The following is a 17,703-nucleotide window of genomic DNA, read 5'->3' as shown; positions in this document are numbered from 1 at the left end:
GCCCTCACCTCTGTTACGGCTGCCTAACTAATATTTGGGGGAGGGGGCACAAAAGTAAATTTCTGCTTAGGGCACCCATTTGGCCAGCAGCGGCCCTGGTAAGATGTCACAATAGATAGAGAGCTATGCCATGTGGCATTACTTCAAATAATACTAGTACTGGGGTCAGAGTAATTGTTAACACAAAAACTACCTGACAAACAAGAAAAGATTATTTTCCTAATATAGTCCGAGTGTAGAGTATTTCTAAAACAGGCATTTGATAGTTACAAATGGTGTCTTATCTTTAATTATACCAATTTTGTTGATGGCTGACTTCCATTCAATATCTGAGATTTAAATTGAAAAGTTCCAACCCTGGTGTTGCCGTAGACCCTCTAGGGGTGCAGTCCGTGAGATAACTTGGTAAATTCTGAAAATGTGGTCCTTACCTTGAATATCACTGTCACAGCCATGGATATTGATGGGTGAATTGGAAGCATGGGGTAAGTTTTTTGTAACAAAATGTTTAAGTTGTATTTAGTAAAAGAACTGTGCTACCAGAAGATTGTATAAGACTAAATCAAAAAGTAAAGGCAACTTGAAAATTATGCAATAACTGCATCGTATAGAAGCTGACACAATACAATAAGCTCTACTGGTGGATTTCAATTTCTACCCAAAGAAATCTCAGCATGGTGTGCTGTTCAACAATGGTGTAATCCTGCAATGGAGCGTCCTTGTTCATTTGACCATGGCCTCATCTAGACTAACGGCAGAGCGCTGCATTTTTCATAATACATGTAACTCAGTTTGTAATGTCATGCCGCGCTGTGAGTGTCTGAGAATCAAAGCCACTTGTCAGTATGTGGTATGGGCGTTCCTTTTCCTGATTTTTCAAATCACCATGTAGAGTGGAGCAATTCTGGAGCTAGAGAAATGTTTTGATGGTATAAATGATACGAGAAGCCTGTATCAGCAGCGTTGGACTCTCTATGTTGCTACATTCAGTGTTTTTAGCTCATGTGCGATTAATTTTTTTTGTCTGACTATTCAAATTAACTTTGCAAGGGATTCATATTCAATATGATTGTGTACTGATGTCTATCCTGAATGTGCAAAATTATTAAAAACAAATTCATCAGACAAATGTAACCTAATAAACAAACATCAGATTGTTTACAGTGAATGATGTCTTCAAGCTGGTGGCAGCATCACTGTCGAATCTGTCTGCAAGACTTTCTCGGAAGACTTGAGGTGTGACGTTGGAGAAATAAAATAGCACTTTGGCTGCACTGAAAGGCTTTCACACTTCTCTGAAATATAGAATCTGTGTCACATGAGTGAAATTGATGTTGTAATTGAATGGCAGTTTGAAAAATATTGTTCATGGTGGCTGTCCATTTAACTCACCAGCCTACTGTGATGGTGACAGAACAATTATCATTTTACTTTGCTGTCCCATAAACAATAACCATATAGATTATATTTAGGCCCTTGAATTAAACTAACTAATCTTCTATTAATTCAATGTATAATAACTATTTTTAAATATGCACCCATGATGAATTTTCACTGTATCCTTGCTAATATATGCAAAGAATGCAATATCACCAACCAATCAATGTACGTCATCAGTCTTCCCTGTGAGTCTCTGGCTATGAAGAACTCTTTTAGCGCGTCCATAATGAATGTGTAGAATATAATCTTCAAGTCATTGCCGGAGGTGAACAACATATGATGGGATTTGTGGAGTTTTTTTGCAAGTTTTAAGGTAAGCCAATTTGAGAGACACTTAATCTTTAAATTAATTCCATGTTTAGCACTGAATTCAGAGTCTACAGTTGAAGTTTTGTTGCAGTGTTTATCATTTAAAATTACTTTTCCACTTGCTATGCAGGTTCCACAATTATTATTTGTATAATTTACACTGCTATAAATACTCTTGTTGTCAGATTATTATCAATGTTCTTTTCATGACTATTTTGTGTTCTATTGTTTTAAAGCTAATCTTTTTCATTGATTCACAAATCTTCTAAAAATAGTATATTATTATTTTTCTGTTTTATCCAATGATCAGAGAATTCATTGTCTCACAAAGCCTGAATAGCAATATGTACTGGATGTGAATGAAGTGTAACATCTCCTGCCTAGTAAGGACATATTGTAATTGTCTCAAGCTGCGTTATTTCACACACAATATTGGAATTGTGTGATCAGCCATGAGGGCTGTTGCCAACAACGAAATGGGCACGATTGTGAGTTAACTGCATCAAAATGGCAGAATCCATGTTAAAAATGGAAAAGAAAATGGCACCTTGATGACAAAATAAGAAAATAATCTCAAAACATATTTACGACAATACAGAGCAACATCCATGTGTTAAACACTGTAGTGATTGGTGTATTGGTTACTGCTAGAAACGATTATTGGGCATTGGAGCTTTTGACAATAGCACCTCAGCTTTAAACTGTTTACGACATTGGCACTATACTTGATTATTTCATTACTTTTCGGTTCTTCCATCTTTTGAAAGTTCGTATATTCGTGACCCAGTTATAAACTTGGAGTCTTTGCATATTTTGACATTGAATTTGCACACCTTTTTATGTGGTCTATGAGAGTGTTCTGATGTATCGAAGGTAACTAACTTAACATTTGTTACTTTGTGCAGAGTCTGTTAACTAACTGTAGTACTCTGGAGTGCAAGTTGTTCCAAGGACTGCCCGTCGGATTATTTTACTGTACATGTGAAGTAGTAATATGATATGGCAGGCCAAATTTCAGAAACTTCTAGTAGCTAAAGAAAGCCATAATCTTTCAGGCATAAGGTTGAGATTTTCTGAAAATAAAAGAAAACAAGCAATTTGTCTATAATTGTTATCCAGGGAGAGGATGCTGCACACTTCAGCCACTTGAGTTTTCTTCTTTGGAGCCAAAGGCTGCTCCCTTACAAGCATATAAACAAACACAGCAGAACGAGACACTTCATTTTGACCCATATTCTTCTCTTCACTTTTGTTCTGTTGTGTTCCCTTTATCCATTGCTAATCAGTAAAGATCTGATAACATAAAATAAAGAAAAGTTCCCAGAATTGGAAAATGAGGGAATGAATTTATGGAGCTCGGATGTACTTTCTCATTCAGCGTCACTTGTCATTATACTGTTGTGCCCCTTGCAAAATGTAACTTGGTGTGAATTTCGTCATTCACTGACTTTATCCTGTGTGGCTGTGTGTGTCTGGGTGATGTTTAAAGCACTCTGAAGAAACAACTTGGAAAAGACTAATGGCTGAAACATAATCATCAAAGGGTACACAATATGATACAAATCCTCAAACTATTCTTTATTTCATTTGCAACTTAAAGATCAAAGCAATATCTAATGCCTTCTTTATTCTATTATTATAACCATATAATGAAATTAGGTCAAGACAAGTGGGGAAAAGCACAGATAATGAGAAGCCGGTGTTTGGAGCAAATTAAATACATAATGAAGGTGGTTCATTTTATAGTCTTTGCTCTTGTCCCAGTTCACAGTTCAACAATAAATATTATTTTAAGGATGAAATAAATTATATTATTCCTGAATGGGAAATTCAGTTACTATAGGTGTTACAAGTGAGTACCAAAAATATCAGACAAGAGGAAGACAAAATCGAAAGGAGAAGAAAACATTTATACAGAATGTGTGTGGAGTGAGCGTCAGGTCATCCCGAGCTGCTCCTTAACCTCGGACAACTGACTGCTGAATAGCCATTCATCATCACTCCACAATAAAATTCTATCTATCTATCTATCTATCTATCTATCTATCTATCTATCTATCTATCTATCTATCTATCTATCTATCTATCTATCTATAATAATAATTCTTTACATTTATATAGCGCTTTTCTCATCTGTCTACAGTGTATCTATCCAATAGCACAGTGGCTGAGCAGCATTATTAAAGAAGTGATGCAGAGTTGTATTATAAAGTAGTAGTAATAATAGTAGCAGTAATGTCACATGAAATTCGAACTCAGGGTCTGCATGTGGTCAATATGATGTGTAAACTTAAATAGAAACAGACTCATTATGAAAATTAGCTTTCATTAAATATTTTTTGCAGCAAGATTTTTTGGAAACAAGAAGCATAATTTTTTCCCTCAGAGTGCTACATTTTTAAAATTTCCAGTTTGGTGTCTTTATTAAATGACTACTCCTGGCACATTAGTGTAAATGATGAAATGGACTCTTTCCATAGAAATGTTGAGCATATTTTTGAACAGAGAGGAGATGTTTAGTGAAATGTAATTTTGCTGTTATGCTAAAATGCTGCCTTGCTTTGCTACCTGTCTTTGGAATGTTTGTGCACCATTGGCCACATTTACTGTTTGTGTCAGATGGTTTACACCAATTCTAGTATTCTGGGCAGCCACCTAACCAGGTCCAGGGTTGGTTTTAGCTTTGCACTGGTGGGCTCTGCACATCTCTCTTGAAATTGTGCAAGTGAGCTCAGTTTATGGGTGGAAGAACTGGTAAACAAATATTCTTCATTACATTGAAAATATGTAAAAAGCACACATATTGTGAAAGTTGATTTTTTATCAAATTTATATTAAAATAATTTGTGAAAAATCACATACAAATAATCAATTCTGGCCTTCATAAAAACCATTTGATGTGAAGAACATTTTTATTCTGGGTGCACTCTATGACTTACATAAGGAACACCAAGCTTACTTTGTGGGTAACATTTAAAAGGGTGCAGTTGCCGATCGGAAATCAAAATTGTCATGTCATGGAAGGACCCTGCAGTCCTCAGTCCAGCATTCAGTGAACCTGTGATCTGGGGCACACAAGGTACAGTCTTCAACTCCATAGTGAGAGAGAAAGCACAAGAGTTAGATGGAAGAATAAGAAGCAAAAGACATTAAGAACAACTCAGCTGTTGCAGTTGTGGTTTCTAGCATTTTTAATTCATCTCCATATGGTATTATCTGCATTTGTTTCATGAATCGAACTCCGGTCCTGGAGGGCCACAGTGGCTGCAGGTTTTCATTCTAACCATCTTCTTAATTTGTGACCAGTTTTTGCTGCTAATTACCTTCTTTTGCCTTAATTGTAATTACCTTGACTCAGGTCCCTTGGTTGTTTTCTTTTTCTTAATTAGCAGCCAAACAGTAACGAGACTAAAAACAAAAATCCATATGACCAGCTCACCTGTGCCCATCACAAACTATGTGAAAATAGAGAAAGGTGGAGGTCTCAGTAAGGCTGATCTCTCAGCTCACCAAAACATTGTGACACCCTCTTTTTCTTAGAAAAAACAGAAAAATCAACAGTTCTGGAAATGTCTGCTGTGGCAGAATGAGAGCACCAACAAGCCATGGAATTAAGTAACGAGTTTAATTAACAGCAAGAATCTGCTTCTCATTGTGAAACTGGTTGGAGTCTGAAGCCCCGATTTAGCTGGTCATCTCGTTTCATGCCTCATTTCTGTTTGGCTGCCATTTAATGAAGAAAGGAATCAATTCAGAAGAATGAATCCTTAAGAACAGGGCTATTAAAATGAAGGGAACAGAAGTTAATTAGCAGTGAAAACTGGTCACTGATAAGGAAAAGGATTAGAATGAAAACCTGCAGCCACTGAGGCCCTCCAGGCCACAGCGGATCATCTTCTTCCATATCTTCCTGTCCTCTGCATCTTGTTCTGTTACACCCATCACCTGCATGTCCTCTCACTACATCCATAACCCTTCTCTTAGGCCTTCCTCTTTTTCTCTTGCCTAGCAGCTCTATCCTTAGCATCCTTCTCCCAATATACTCAGCATCTCTCCTCTGCACATGTCCAAACCAATGCAATCTTGCCTCTCTAACTTTGTCTCCCAACCGTCCAACTTGAGCTGACCCTCATTATACAGTATATTAACCCCAAGACTCGGACCTCTGTGAAGTCAGCTACTGAAGGTGAATTACACGACTTAACAATGACCACATATAGAAAATACAAGAGCACACAAACACTGAGGTCGCCTGTAAAACCTTCTCAAACCTCACCCACTACAGTGAAATCAAAAAGAAAAATCATTTGCGTCTCACAGCCAAGCACTGCATTCAGTTCCCACAAAGTGTGTATCTTATATTTGGTTTAAATGTGGGGATGTGACTGTTGCATGAGATTATTTTTAAAGACTGAATTAATTCTACACGACATACTCTGAATACAGGAAAAAACAAAACTTAATGGCAAAGTATTGAAGCGTCCTTTTAAACCCAACTCTCAGTCACCTCCATGTTGTAGCAGTGCTTAACTTAGCTGGGTGTTGTCTGCATGGTGCTCTTCCTGGGTCTTTATGGGTTTCCTTCCAACGTCCCCACAGATATACTTGTTGGGTTAACTGGGGGGATGCCAAAGTGGTCCTGGATGTGTGTGTGGGCTCTGTGATGGACTGTTAACTCTGCCCAGGGCTATTTACTATCTTGTGTCTACTGTTGCTGGGGTAAGACTAACTAGCTTTCATTAACTAGGTTTGAAAATGTTGTGTTAAATTTATATCACAATTAACAGAAAGTGAGCCACCTTCAGTAACACATGCCATTCTCATAATTCTACTCTTTGCACTCCATCAGGTGGCGTTGTTGTATAGTAGGTACTATGGTCACCTCAGAGCCCTTGAACCTGAGTTCATTCAGTTTGCATGTATTTCCATAGGTCTTCTCCCAGTTTGGTTTGAATAGCCCCTCCAAATCAGTATGTGTGCGAATATACTCCTACCTTTTGTGTGACAGGGCCAGGAAAAGCCAGACAAGAATAACAAAAGAAAGGTTAAAGTAGAATTGGGTAGAATAAGATAAACGGTCAAAAGAACAGTGTGGATTTGGAGTTGGGATCAAAGCACACTGTGAAATGTACAAAGGAAAAGAAAGGGCACCTAAAACCAAAATCTGCTCTCATCAGTTAGTGGAAGAGTCACACAAAGTTCTTGTTTAATTTGGTTCCAAAGGTGTGAGTCAAAAAATTTCAAAAATTTCCATGTCTCACATAAAAGGCTTTGAATTTCTATCTCTGTGCTTTGTTTTCTTTTTTCTTGTTCTAATTTCCATTCTTGCTATTACCTCACACAAGGCACTGGGGAAATTGCATTTTGCTCACCTCAAAATACATGCCTGCCAGTCTTGTGCTTTTGAAATGTATCAAGCTATACAAATGAACACAGCAACATTTCATTGACATTTAGCCTTATTGAAGCCAAAGCCAGTGAAGATATGCAATACAGCTCTGACGGGACAGAATCACTCAACACAAACAATGAGTCAACATTTTCAGACCACAGTAGGACGTGAGGCCAGTCCATGACGGGGTCGATTCTCAATGCTGGTGACCTCAAATAAGGAATCAAGTGTCCATCCAAGTGGGCACTACAAGCTGGACCTGCTCCATCCAAATATTAATGACTTAAAGCATAAACCTGTGGCAAAATCCGAGCACGTCTGACCTCATTTAATAGCCCCCTAACAAGCCCGTGATTGACACCAGCAGCTTCCTGTTAGCCAAGTTTGTTGTTTGTTTTTATTATATTTATTTATGTTGGAGCAACTCTAAAATTTTAATTTCCCCTTGGGGTCAAATAAAGTATAATCTATCTATCTATCTATCTATCTATCTATCTATCTATCTATCTATCTATCTATCTATCTATCTATCTATCTATCTATCTATCTATCTATCTATCTATCTATCAGTGTGGTGTAGTGGTTAAGGCTTTGGACTTCAAACCCTGAGGCTGTGGGTTCTAATACTATGTGACCTTGAGCAAGTCAATTCACCCACTTTGGCTCCAATTGGAAAAAGAAAAGTAAAGTAATCAGTTGTAGCTGAAATGTTATGTCACCTTGGATAGAGGCGTCAGCCAAAAATGTAAATATAATCTAACAATCCAGATCCACCCTCCCACAAGGCCAATGGGGATCTGCCAAACAGCCTAATTTGGGTTGTGCAGGAGGAGTAAATTAACAAACACATTCGAAAATGTTAATCTCATTCCAAGGTGATCTCAAGTATGCTTCTTTTTCAGAATTTATAGAAGGTGATAAATATTTTAACGTTCTATCAGGCACCCTTAGTCTAAGAACATGCTGCCACTTCTTTATATTTGTAATAACATATATTTTCTTCTCACATCCCATCAAAGTGTGCATGATCCTACCAGGGCAGACCCCAGCCTTCTGCAATCCTAAATTTCAATAAGCAAGTGTGAAGAAATGCGTGCCAAGTTAAGTGCTGACTTTAAACTAGCATGAAATGGATAGAACCCATCCATCCATTTTGTCAACCCAACTTTTCTGACACAACCCTTCACACACATAAGGGCAAGTCAGATGCACTAGTTTCCTTGACTGTTTATGCGTTTGGCATTTGAGAAGCACCCGAGCACCTAAACAAAGTGCGTGACAGTCCCTGGGGTGGACTCGGAGTGCAGCACAGAAACTGAACTCAGTACTCAGGAGCCACAAGGAACCGCCACTGTGCCAAGTTAGATGATCAGCCGTAGCCTGTAAATAATGGGAGGAGGTTCGCCTGGCAGAGCTTTACTAGTTTCCTGTCATCTCAGTTGTCAAAGAAATAATTCAAGGAACTCCTTGGTTAGGTTTAATGCCAAATTATGACTATATCTTTACTTTAAATTCCGAAACACTTTGTTATTTTACAGTAGGACAGGATTGCTGGCAACTGTAGCAACATTGCAGTCCCCAATACATTTTGCTTCATGTTTTCTGGGATTGCTGTGGTTTAAGCCAGGGGTCTGCAAAGTTGGTCTTGGGGGCTGTATTGGCTACAGGTTTTTGTTCCATACCCAGTTTCTTAATTCCAAGTCAATTATTGCTGTTGAAGCTCTTATTGCTCCACCCTTAATTGGTGGTTTTAGTCTTAAATGTTGACTTTTTATTACTTATAAGTGGCATTTGACAAAGGGACCAGCAGTTCTCCCACTCACTTGATTCCACCTACACTTGTGAGGATTCATTGTGAACTATCTGGTTTAATAAAATATTTGGAAGAAAACTGAAGAGAAAAAAAGTGAAGAACTCAGCCGCTTTAGGATACAAACCATTTGGATTATATCCTTGGCAAAGAAAAAAAATCTACAATACAATAATAAGCTGACATGGCAGAGTGAAAACAAGCCATAAAATGAATATGATCTGTTATTGACAAGGGTTGGTTTCTAATCAAGCACCAAGTTGGACAAAAACATGCAGGTGCTACGGCCCTCCGGGACCAACTTTACAGACCCCTCGTCTAAGCCACAGAACCAGACGCTTTTACATTCTGCACCATATCTTGCTTGTCTGACTGAGGAAGATTACTGTAATTCCCTCTAAACCCGATTACCTTGTCAGTAATGCCTTCTCCTGTCCTGCGCTACACTGCAGAAGGCCATTAGATAACGGAGTTTATTAAAAGAATTTGAACTTGTCTGGCAGAGTGTTCAGATACTGCTAGGGAGAACATCATTTTCATAACTGAATTTTAGTGTTGCATTGGTTAGCTCGGTGTCCTCTTTGGTCCACGGTCCAGACTTTGTATCCTAGACTGGTGACGGTTGCTATCCATGTGAGTTGGCACAGTACCCACCCTTCAAAGACAAGTAGCTTAGGTGAATTGGTGATGCTGAACTAGTCCTGTAAGTGTGAGTATGCCCTGTGATAGACTGGTACCTCTTCCAGGGTGGGCTCCTACCTTGTGTCTGATGCCGGATTAAATGAAAGGAGGATGGATTTTCAGTGTAATGTAATCCTCCCTTCAATGCTATTATCACTCATCAATGGGCACTCTGACCAAACAAATTTGGCATTATGTTGGCCTTGAGCTACTAGCCTGGGACCTGTTTGTTACAATTTAGAAGCTCAAGTTCACATGAATCATAGCAAAAATATCCACTAAGTCAATGATGATGCTGTGGACCACTTAAAGCTCAAAAGAATGGGAGGACCTGTACTGGAGTATGAGGAATCCCACTGGCGACATCACCTTGGGGGGTTTGTCTCTTTTTTTCCTACTCATATTCAAATATCATTTGCACTGTTGTTTGCTGTCAAGTTCATTTCCTCAGTTCAAGTGCACACTCACTGGACACTCAGTCCGTTTGTGGGTGTTCCTGAGATGAATGAACTGTGTAGGCACAAAAAGTACCCATCTGGGTATCAAGCCACACATCCATTTTCTGCAGACATTTCGATATTCACAGGGTCACAAAGACATGGAGCCTCTCCAGGCCGCTTCAGACACAAGTCAGTAATGAACACACTGTGCCAGGATGGGTCGCCATTCATCTTACCTTGCACGTCATTGGGGGGGCCAAAAAGAAAGTGGAGTATACCGAGAAACCCTACCTGCCCATGAACAGCGACTGGACTGAGAGTCAGACCTGCATCAGTACTCGGGGTGCTCATCACGGTGCCAATGTGTTCTTCTCCATAGAACTTACGAGAATTTCCGAAACACACAGAGAGACTTTTATAAACTTTCCATCCATCTAACCATCAATTATCTGAATCCTCTTAATGTCAAAAAAGAGCCACTCTGCAGAAGTAGGAATCAACTCAGTATGGAGCACCCATCCATCACCAGATACACTCACTTGAAGTTCTCAAACCACACAAACTTGGGGCCACCATTAACCTAACAGAGATGTCTTTGGAATGTGTGAGGGTAAACCATGTTAAGACACAGGGAGAACATGCCAACTCCATGCAGACAGTGGACGGGCCAGGGCACTGTAGTGCTATCTGCCCTGACACTATTTCAGCTGGTTCAGTTATCCCATTTTCAAATCTCTGTCTGCAGATTTCAATGTGTGTGTTGGGTTTACTCGTTTCACTTTCTGCTTTGAAAGTGAGGACACACACACACACACACACACCCCTCCGTGGTCGATAAATCTCTTTAACCATCTGTTGCTTGGCTAAATGAATCAGCCTGGAGGCCATTAGACACTGTAAGCCCTTTCTGCTGACTTTTTCTTTATATCTTACCTTCTGCTTGATTTCCTTTCCTTCTCTGACTTGTACTGCGAGCCCCAAATCCGATAACCGGCACTGTCCATTATCATCCAAAAGCACATTTTCCGGTTTCATGTCTCTGTATATGATTTGGATCGAATGCAGATGCAATAAGCCGCACGTTATCTGGGCTGTATAGTAGATGGCCCGCTTCATCTCTATTCCCCTCTCGCCCATGTTGTAAATGTGATATTTCAGGTCACCTCCATTCATCAGGCTCATCACCAAACAGAGGTGGGTTTTAGTTTCATATGCATAGGCCAGTTTGACAATGAATGGGCTGTTGACTTTCTCCAGGATCTGTTTTTCAAGAAGGGCCATCTTTTCCCCAGTCTTCTTCTTCAGTCTCTTTTTATCCAGCTTCTTGCAAGCATACATTTGTCCTGAAACCTTCACTTGAATTGCACAGACCTTCAAAAACACATCAAAAAATAAGATTAGAATCCTTGTAAAAACACATCCATCCATTCATTCATCCATCCATCCATTTTCCAACCCGCTGAATCCGAACACAGGGTCACGGGGGTCTGCTGGAGCCAATCCCAGCCAACACAGGGCACAAGGCAGGGACCAATCCCGGGCAGGGTGCCAACCCACCGCAGGACACACACAAACACACACACACACACACCAAGCACACACTAGGGCCAATTTAGAATCGCCAATCCACCTAACCTGCATGTCTTTGGACTGTGGGAGGAAACCCACGCAGACACGGGGAGAACATGCAAACTCCACGCAGGGAGGACCCGGGAATCGAACCCAGGTCCCCAGATCTCCCAACTGCGAGGCAGCAGCACTACCCACTGCGCCACCGTGCCGCCCCCCCATCCATTCATGCATTATTGAAAACATTTTCTGAGATGGAGGAAGCCACTCACAAGGCAGTCAGTGGCCCTTGATGTGATTGGCATCAGTCCATCACAGGGCAAACTCACCCATGTAAGCTCAGTTTCGAGCACTTACTAAACTAACAAGGACACAACTACCCATATAATGACAGCTTCTTACGACAGTCATGTTCACTCCACACACTAAACCCTGAATGCCCACATGCAGAACGTCCCCCTCATTCTAGACCAATCCAAGACTGCCGACATACCTCTCCGAACCCTCCTTTGCCCAGAGTCCTAAATTCATAAAAATACTTTTCAGTGATGGGCTGCCGTTCATAGCCTTTCCACTGTAAGAATTTATCAAAGTGGGGGCTGTCCTGGAAATCCTTGAGGGGCTGGCCTTTCAGAAAAGTGTTGGTCTCCTCTTTGGCCAGGGACATGACTTGCTCAAATTCTTTTTCTGTCACATTTTTACACTTTTCAGCCAGTTCTGGGCTCACGTAAGAGATGAAGTTCTTCGAGCCGGCAGTTAAAAAGCTAGTAGTGATGTTTTGCCGGAGTTTGTCGCGGGTGGCACTTTCTGCCAGCTCCCAGTCAGTGAATTCATCCAGAAAGTCAACGGCCACCTGGTAGTTGGGGACAGTCTCGGTGAACTTTCTGAAAAGCTTTTTTCCTATTGGCTGCTGCACACAAATACTTTCAAAGTCCATCGCCATGTTCACCTTCACTTCCGCACACTTTTCCAAGGCAGGGAGTGCCAGGCTCTTGCGCCTTTTCTGCATTTCTTTGGCATCACATTCTGAACTTTTTCTAGCCTGCAAGTAAGCCGTATTGGCAATTAAATTATCCAGTCCTCCCATATCACACATCTTGACTCCGTTTGGTTTATCCCTTGTGCCCTGTGAAAAGTCAACAACCCAGTGTGTCGGTCCTCCTTCAGAGAAGAGCACAGTGTGTGTGAGACCTCCTCCGCTTGGAAGAGACACTTAGGTTTTAAGTAATGACTTATTTAGAATTAAATACTTCAGAAGGATTTTCTTTAAGTATCTTTGGGTATGCTATTCACAGAAAGTAACTTCTAAGAGGTTTCGCAGTTAAGGAGCTTTCAGCTTTCTATGTTTAGTGGGCGGCAAAGTGCCAAGAAAGGTAGATGTGAAGCACTTTCAATAAGCCCAGTTATGCAGGAAAATCAGTCTAAACAACTTGAGATCTATTTTTTATTTGTATTACACAACTAAACCTGCTCATGCTTGGACCTAATCTCAAAACTTATCGTGGTGACAGCTTAGAATGGCCAAATTAATTAAATTAAACCTGCTGTAGGCGTAATCCGTGACCTCACCACATAACGTGCAAGGAAATTATGAGCACAAGTTCGCTATAAATAGTAAAAAAAAAAAAAAATTGCAATATGTCCAGTTCCATATGCTTCATTTCATGTAGGTCAAGAGTTTATAAACCGACCTTTGAACCAAAAAGAATTTTGCGTGTTTGATTTTTCTTGCTTTGTAGGTTTTAATCATTTGGGATTTTCCTACTTGTTCAGCGCATTCCTTTACTCCAGGCTGGTGCTGCAGAAGAAAGAAAGCATTGTGCTGGCCTATTCATTAGAATGCTTGAATAGAATTAAGTCAAATATTTATTGGCAAATTTGATATTTTGAATATTTGAATGGCATTCTATAAAAGCGCAATAAACTGAAATTGAATGTAATTAAATGTTGGCAGATGGACATGTCAGGAAGCTTTTAATTGTTTCCATAAACTCGCTTTGCCATTCCTTTGTATGTGTGGTCAGCCAGTCAGACTTCATTTTGTCATCTTTCATAGTGAGTGCTGCCTCAGGGATTTTCCCACAGCAAAATGCTCATCCGCCTGTCCACGTGAGCCCACTTTAACAATGGACAGACCTGCTCATGCATTCTCCGCAATCTTTACTTCTCTACATTTCCTTTTCTTTACAGTGAAATAAAAAAGTACAATACAAATGATTGCCACCTACAGAAATTTTCAGATGACTCTCCCATCATTTGGCTGCATTAATAATGGAGATGAGTCAGAGTACAGGAAGGCTGTGGAGGACTTCATGTTGTGGTGTAGGGATGACCACCTGTAACTCAACATCAGCAAGGCAAAAGAGCTGGTGATGGACTTCCGGTGTGCCAAGGAGCCTCTGAGACCGGTCACCCTTCAAGGGAGGACATGGAAGTGGTGCAGGGTTACAAGTACCTGAGGGTTCACATAAACACCAAACTGGACTGGTCTGACAATAACAGACTATACTTGCTTTTAGAACATTACAACATTAGAACAGTCTAGACGAGAACAGGCCATTCAGCCTAACAAAGCTCACCAGTCTTATCCACTTAATTCTTGTAAAAAATATCAAGTCTAGTTTTCTTCTTCTTCTTTCGGCTGCTCTTGTTAGGGGTTGCCACAGCAGCTCATCTTCTTCCATATCTTTCTGTCCTCTGCATCTTGTTCTGTTACACCCATCACCTGCATGTCCCCTCTCACCACATCCATAAACCTTCTCTTAGGCCTTCCTCTTTTCCTCTTCCCTGGCAGCTCTATCCTTAGCATCCTTATCCCAACATATTCAGCATCTCTCCTCTGCACCTGTCCAAACCAATGAAATCTCGCCTCTCTGACTTTGTCTTCCAACCGTCCAACTTGAGCTGACCCTCTAATGTACTAATTTCTAATCCTGTCCATCCTCGTCACACTCAGTGCAAATCTTAGCATCTTTAACTCTGCCACCTCCAGCTCTGTCTCCTGCTTTCTGGTCAGTGCCACCGTCTCCAACCCATATAACATAGCTGGTCTCACTACCATCCTGTAGACCTTCCCTTTTACTCTTGCTGATATCCGTCTGTCACAAATCACTCCTGACACAATCCCTATTACTCTGTACTGTTGATCCCAAGTATTTAAACTCATTCACCTTCGCCAACTCTATTCCTTGTATCCTCACCATTCCACTGACCTCCCTCTCATTTACACACAAGTATTCTGTCTTGTTCCTACTGACCTTCATTCCTCTCCTCTCTAGAGCATATCTCCACTTCTCCAGGGTCTCCTCAACCTGCTCCCTACTATCGCTACAGATCACAGTGTCATCAGCAAACATCATAGTCCATGGGGACTCCTGTCTAATCTCGTCTGTCAACCTGTCCATCACCATTGCAAATAAGAAAGGGCTCAGAGCCGATCCCTGATGTAATCCCACCTCCAACTTGAATGCATCCGTCACTCCTACCGCAGACCTCACCACTGTCACACTTCCCTTGTACATATCCTGTACGACTCTTACGTACTTCTCTGCCACTCCCGACTTCCTCATACAATACCACAACTCCTCTCGAGGCACCCTGTCATATGCTTTTTCCAGGTCCACAAAGACGCAATGCAACTCCTTCTGGCCTTCTCTATACTTCTCCATCAACATGCTCAGAGCAAACATCACATCTGTGGTGCTCTTTCTTGGCATGAAACCATACTGCTGCTCACTGATCATCACCTCACTTCTTAACCTAGCTTCCACTACTCTTTCCCATAACTTCATGCTGGCTCATCAATTTTATTCCCCTGTAGTTACTACAGTCCTGCACATCCCCCTTATTCTTAAGTATTGGCACCAGTACACTTCTTCTCCACACCTCAGGCATCCTCTCATTTTCCAGTTCCCGAAATTCCTGCTGTCTACTGCACCACTTGGTAGCTTATTCCATGTGTCTATGTCTGTCTGTGTATCCATCTGGTTGTTTTTTTCTATGTCATTCAACAGATGGCGCTCTCAAACATTTTTAGTAATAAAAAGCATTGTATTTGTCATTCTTATAGATGGTGCATCACAAACATTAACACCACTATTATAAATCCCATACCAAATGGCATATAAGCGAGACACATGCATTACAAGGTACACTGCAGACGTTAACACTGAGATGTATGCTGATTACTCAGATTTCAACACATCTTAGATGGGTAGCACTGCTAGTTTCATATAAATTGGCCAATTCACAATCCCAACACATTTCTACCACAGATACACATCTTCCCAAAAATGCTCAACATTAGTTTTTCTGCTGTAAATTGGAAATTATTTTTTTCATAAAAAGAGTATTTCCTTCATATATGAAATCTGAAGACAGTAAAACCGAAGTGCGACATCAACACACAGCATAATTTGACACATGCAGTATACAGAGAAACATCAGACAATGTAAACTGATGACACTACAGATGTGGTCAGAGCAGAGTATTTGCTTTACTATGCCTGGAAAATTTGCTTGTGCTCCAAACTGTCAAAGAAAAGGGCATTGTATTGCTAAAGTATGGGAGTTGTCAGGTCAATAAGAAATTTGTCAGGTCAATAACCTTTTATTACTTACTTTACATATCCATAGATATTTTTTTCAGAACAAATTATAGATATAAATTGGTCCTATTTAATAGATTGAACTATAACATGTCATAAACTACAGTATAATACTGTAGGATAGGACTTTGTGGTTATTTTGTCTGTTTTTAAAAGAATTTTTATTTTGGCAGTTAAAGGGTTGTCCATTCCAGTTGTATGCCACACCTTGGTATAGCGTACATCCATATGAGATAATACATCTGTCCAGTGTTAATGAGACTGCATCTGACTGTTCTCCTATAGTTGTCAAATGGATTGGCCTCTGGACTCTCATTAATTTCTGTTTGTGAGTGCTGTCCCGCATCGAGTTACTTACCTGAGACACAGCAGATTGGTGACGAGAATTTGGCTTGTGGGGCAGTGTGAAAATGGCTAATCTTGTTATTGTTGCTGGAGTTTAAGGAGTCGGAGGAGAGTTTTTCAAATTTTGAAGAGAGGCTTGAAAATTTCTTCTTGGCAAACGCTATTGCTGAAGAAAGGAAAAAAGCAGTGTTCCTGAGTGTAACTGAGACAAAGACCTTGGCGCTACTAAAAGATGTCATAGCATCATCACCACCACACTAAAGGCACATTTTGAACCAAAGCGGAATATAGTGGTTGAACATTACATTTTTTTGCAGCAGAAAACAACAAGGTATGGAGTCTTTGCCACAATATATAGTGGCTTTAAAGGGATTGGCGGTACATTGTCAGTTTGGTACAAGTTTAGGAGAACAGTTAAGAGACCAGCTAATCTGTGCTAAAAGTTGCTTATAAAGAAGTGTTAACCTGGGGCAAGATATTTGCAAAAATTACAAGTTTACCGTTGCCAGAATGGAACTGTTTCAGCCGGTAAAGCCATGTAGTACCAACAGGTTGTTTGCTAAGTAAAGAATGGAGAAGTGCTTCTATTGTTTGGGGATTGACTATACAGTAAGCCCAATATGTTGCAGTTCAAGAATTTTAAGTGAAACAAGTGTGGAAAAGTGGGACATTTGGCTCGGGCTTGCCAAAGCATGCCGGTTGGTGAACAAGGGGTGTCATTTTTAAATCGTTGTGGGCGGAGTTTGCATGATGTGAGAATGGAGGCGGAGCATCTTCACTGCCTAGGCCTGCCAGACAGACTCTATGGGGGATGATGGACGTGATGGACGTCTGTGAGATAAATAACATGACTGCGATCGGTATGGATGGTGCACATAGGGCTGATTATTGATTATTGATCAAATGTTTGTCCTGGGAGTGCAGGAAGTGTGAATGTGGGGAACTCAGTTACTTCCAAGGGTACTTCTGACACATTTCTTCTGAGGAAGCAGCCAGTTTATGAATGCACTGAAAATGGACATAAAGAACAGTTGTCTCTGGTGTATGAACTATTTCTGATGGACAGTGATTATGTAAAACTCTGTGATATTCTGTTGAAAGTTAATGGTG

The 17,703-nt window shown here is 40.5% G+C and overlaps 1 protein-coding gene across 1 annotated transcript in view; it reads right to left on the bottom strand.

Annotated features, from left to right (window-relative positions):
• grk7b (G protein-coupled receptor kinase 7b) overlaps positions 1 to 13,454 on the bottom strand; it is a 38,549-nt gene extending 25,095 nt beyond the window's left edge. Inside the window, exons 1-2 of the mRNA XM_028792218.2 lie at positions 12,135 to 13,454; positions 11,006 to 11,443 (exon numbers count right to left, since the gene is read on the bottom strand). Of these exons, the coding sequence (XP_028648051.1) occupies positions 11,006 to 11,443; positions 12,135 to 12,737 (1,041 nt within the window). The 5' untranslated portion in view covers positions 12,738 to 13,454. The remainder of the gene's footprint in view (positions 1 to 11,005; positions 11,444 to 12,134) is intronic.
• Positions 13,455 to 17,703: the final 4,249 nt, after the last annotated feature.

This window comes from Erpetoichthys calabaricus, chromosome 2 (genome assembly GCF_900747795.2).
Source record: "Erpetoichthys calabaricus chromosome 2, fErpCal1.3, whole genome shotgun sequence".
Lineage (NCBI taxonomy): Eukaryota > Metazoa > Chordata > Cladistia > Polypteriformes > Polypteridae > Erpetoichthys > Erpetoichthys calabaricus.
Note: the sequence above shows the minus strand (reverse complement) of the source record. Positions and strands in the feature narration are given on the sequence as shown.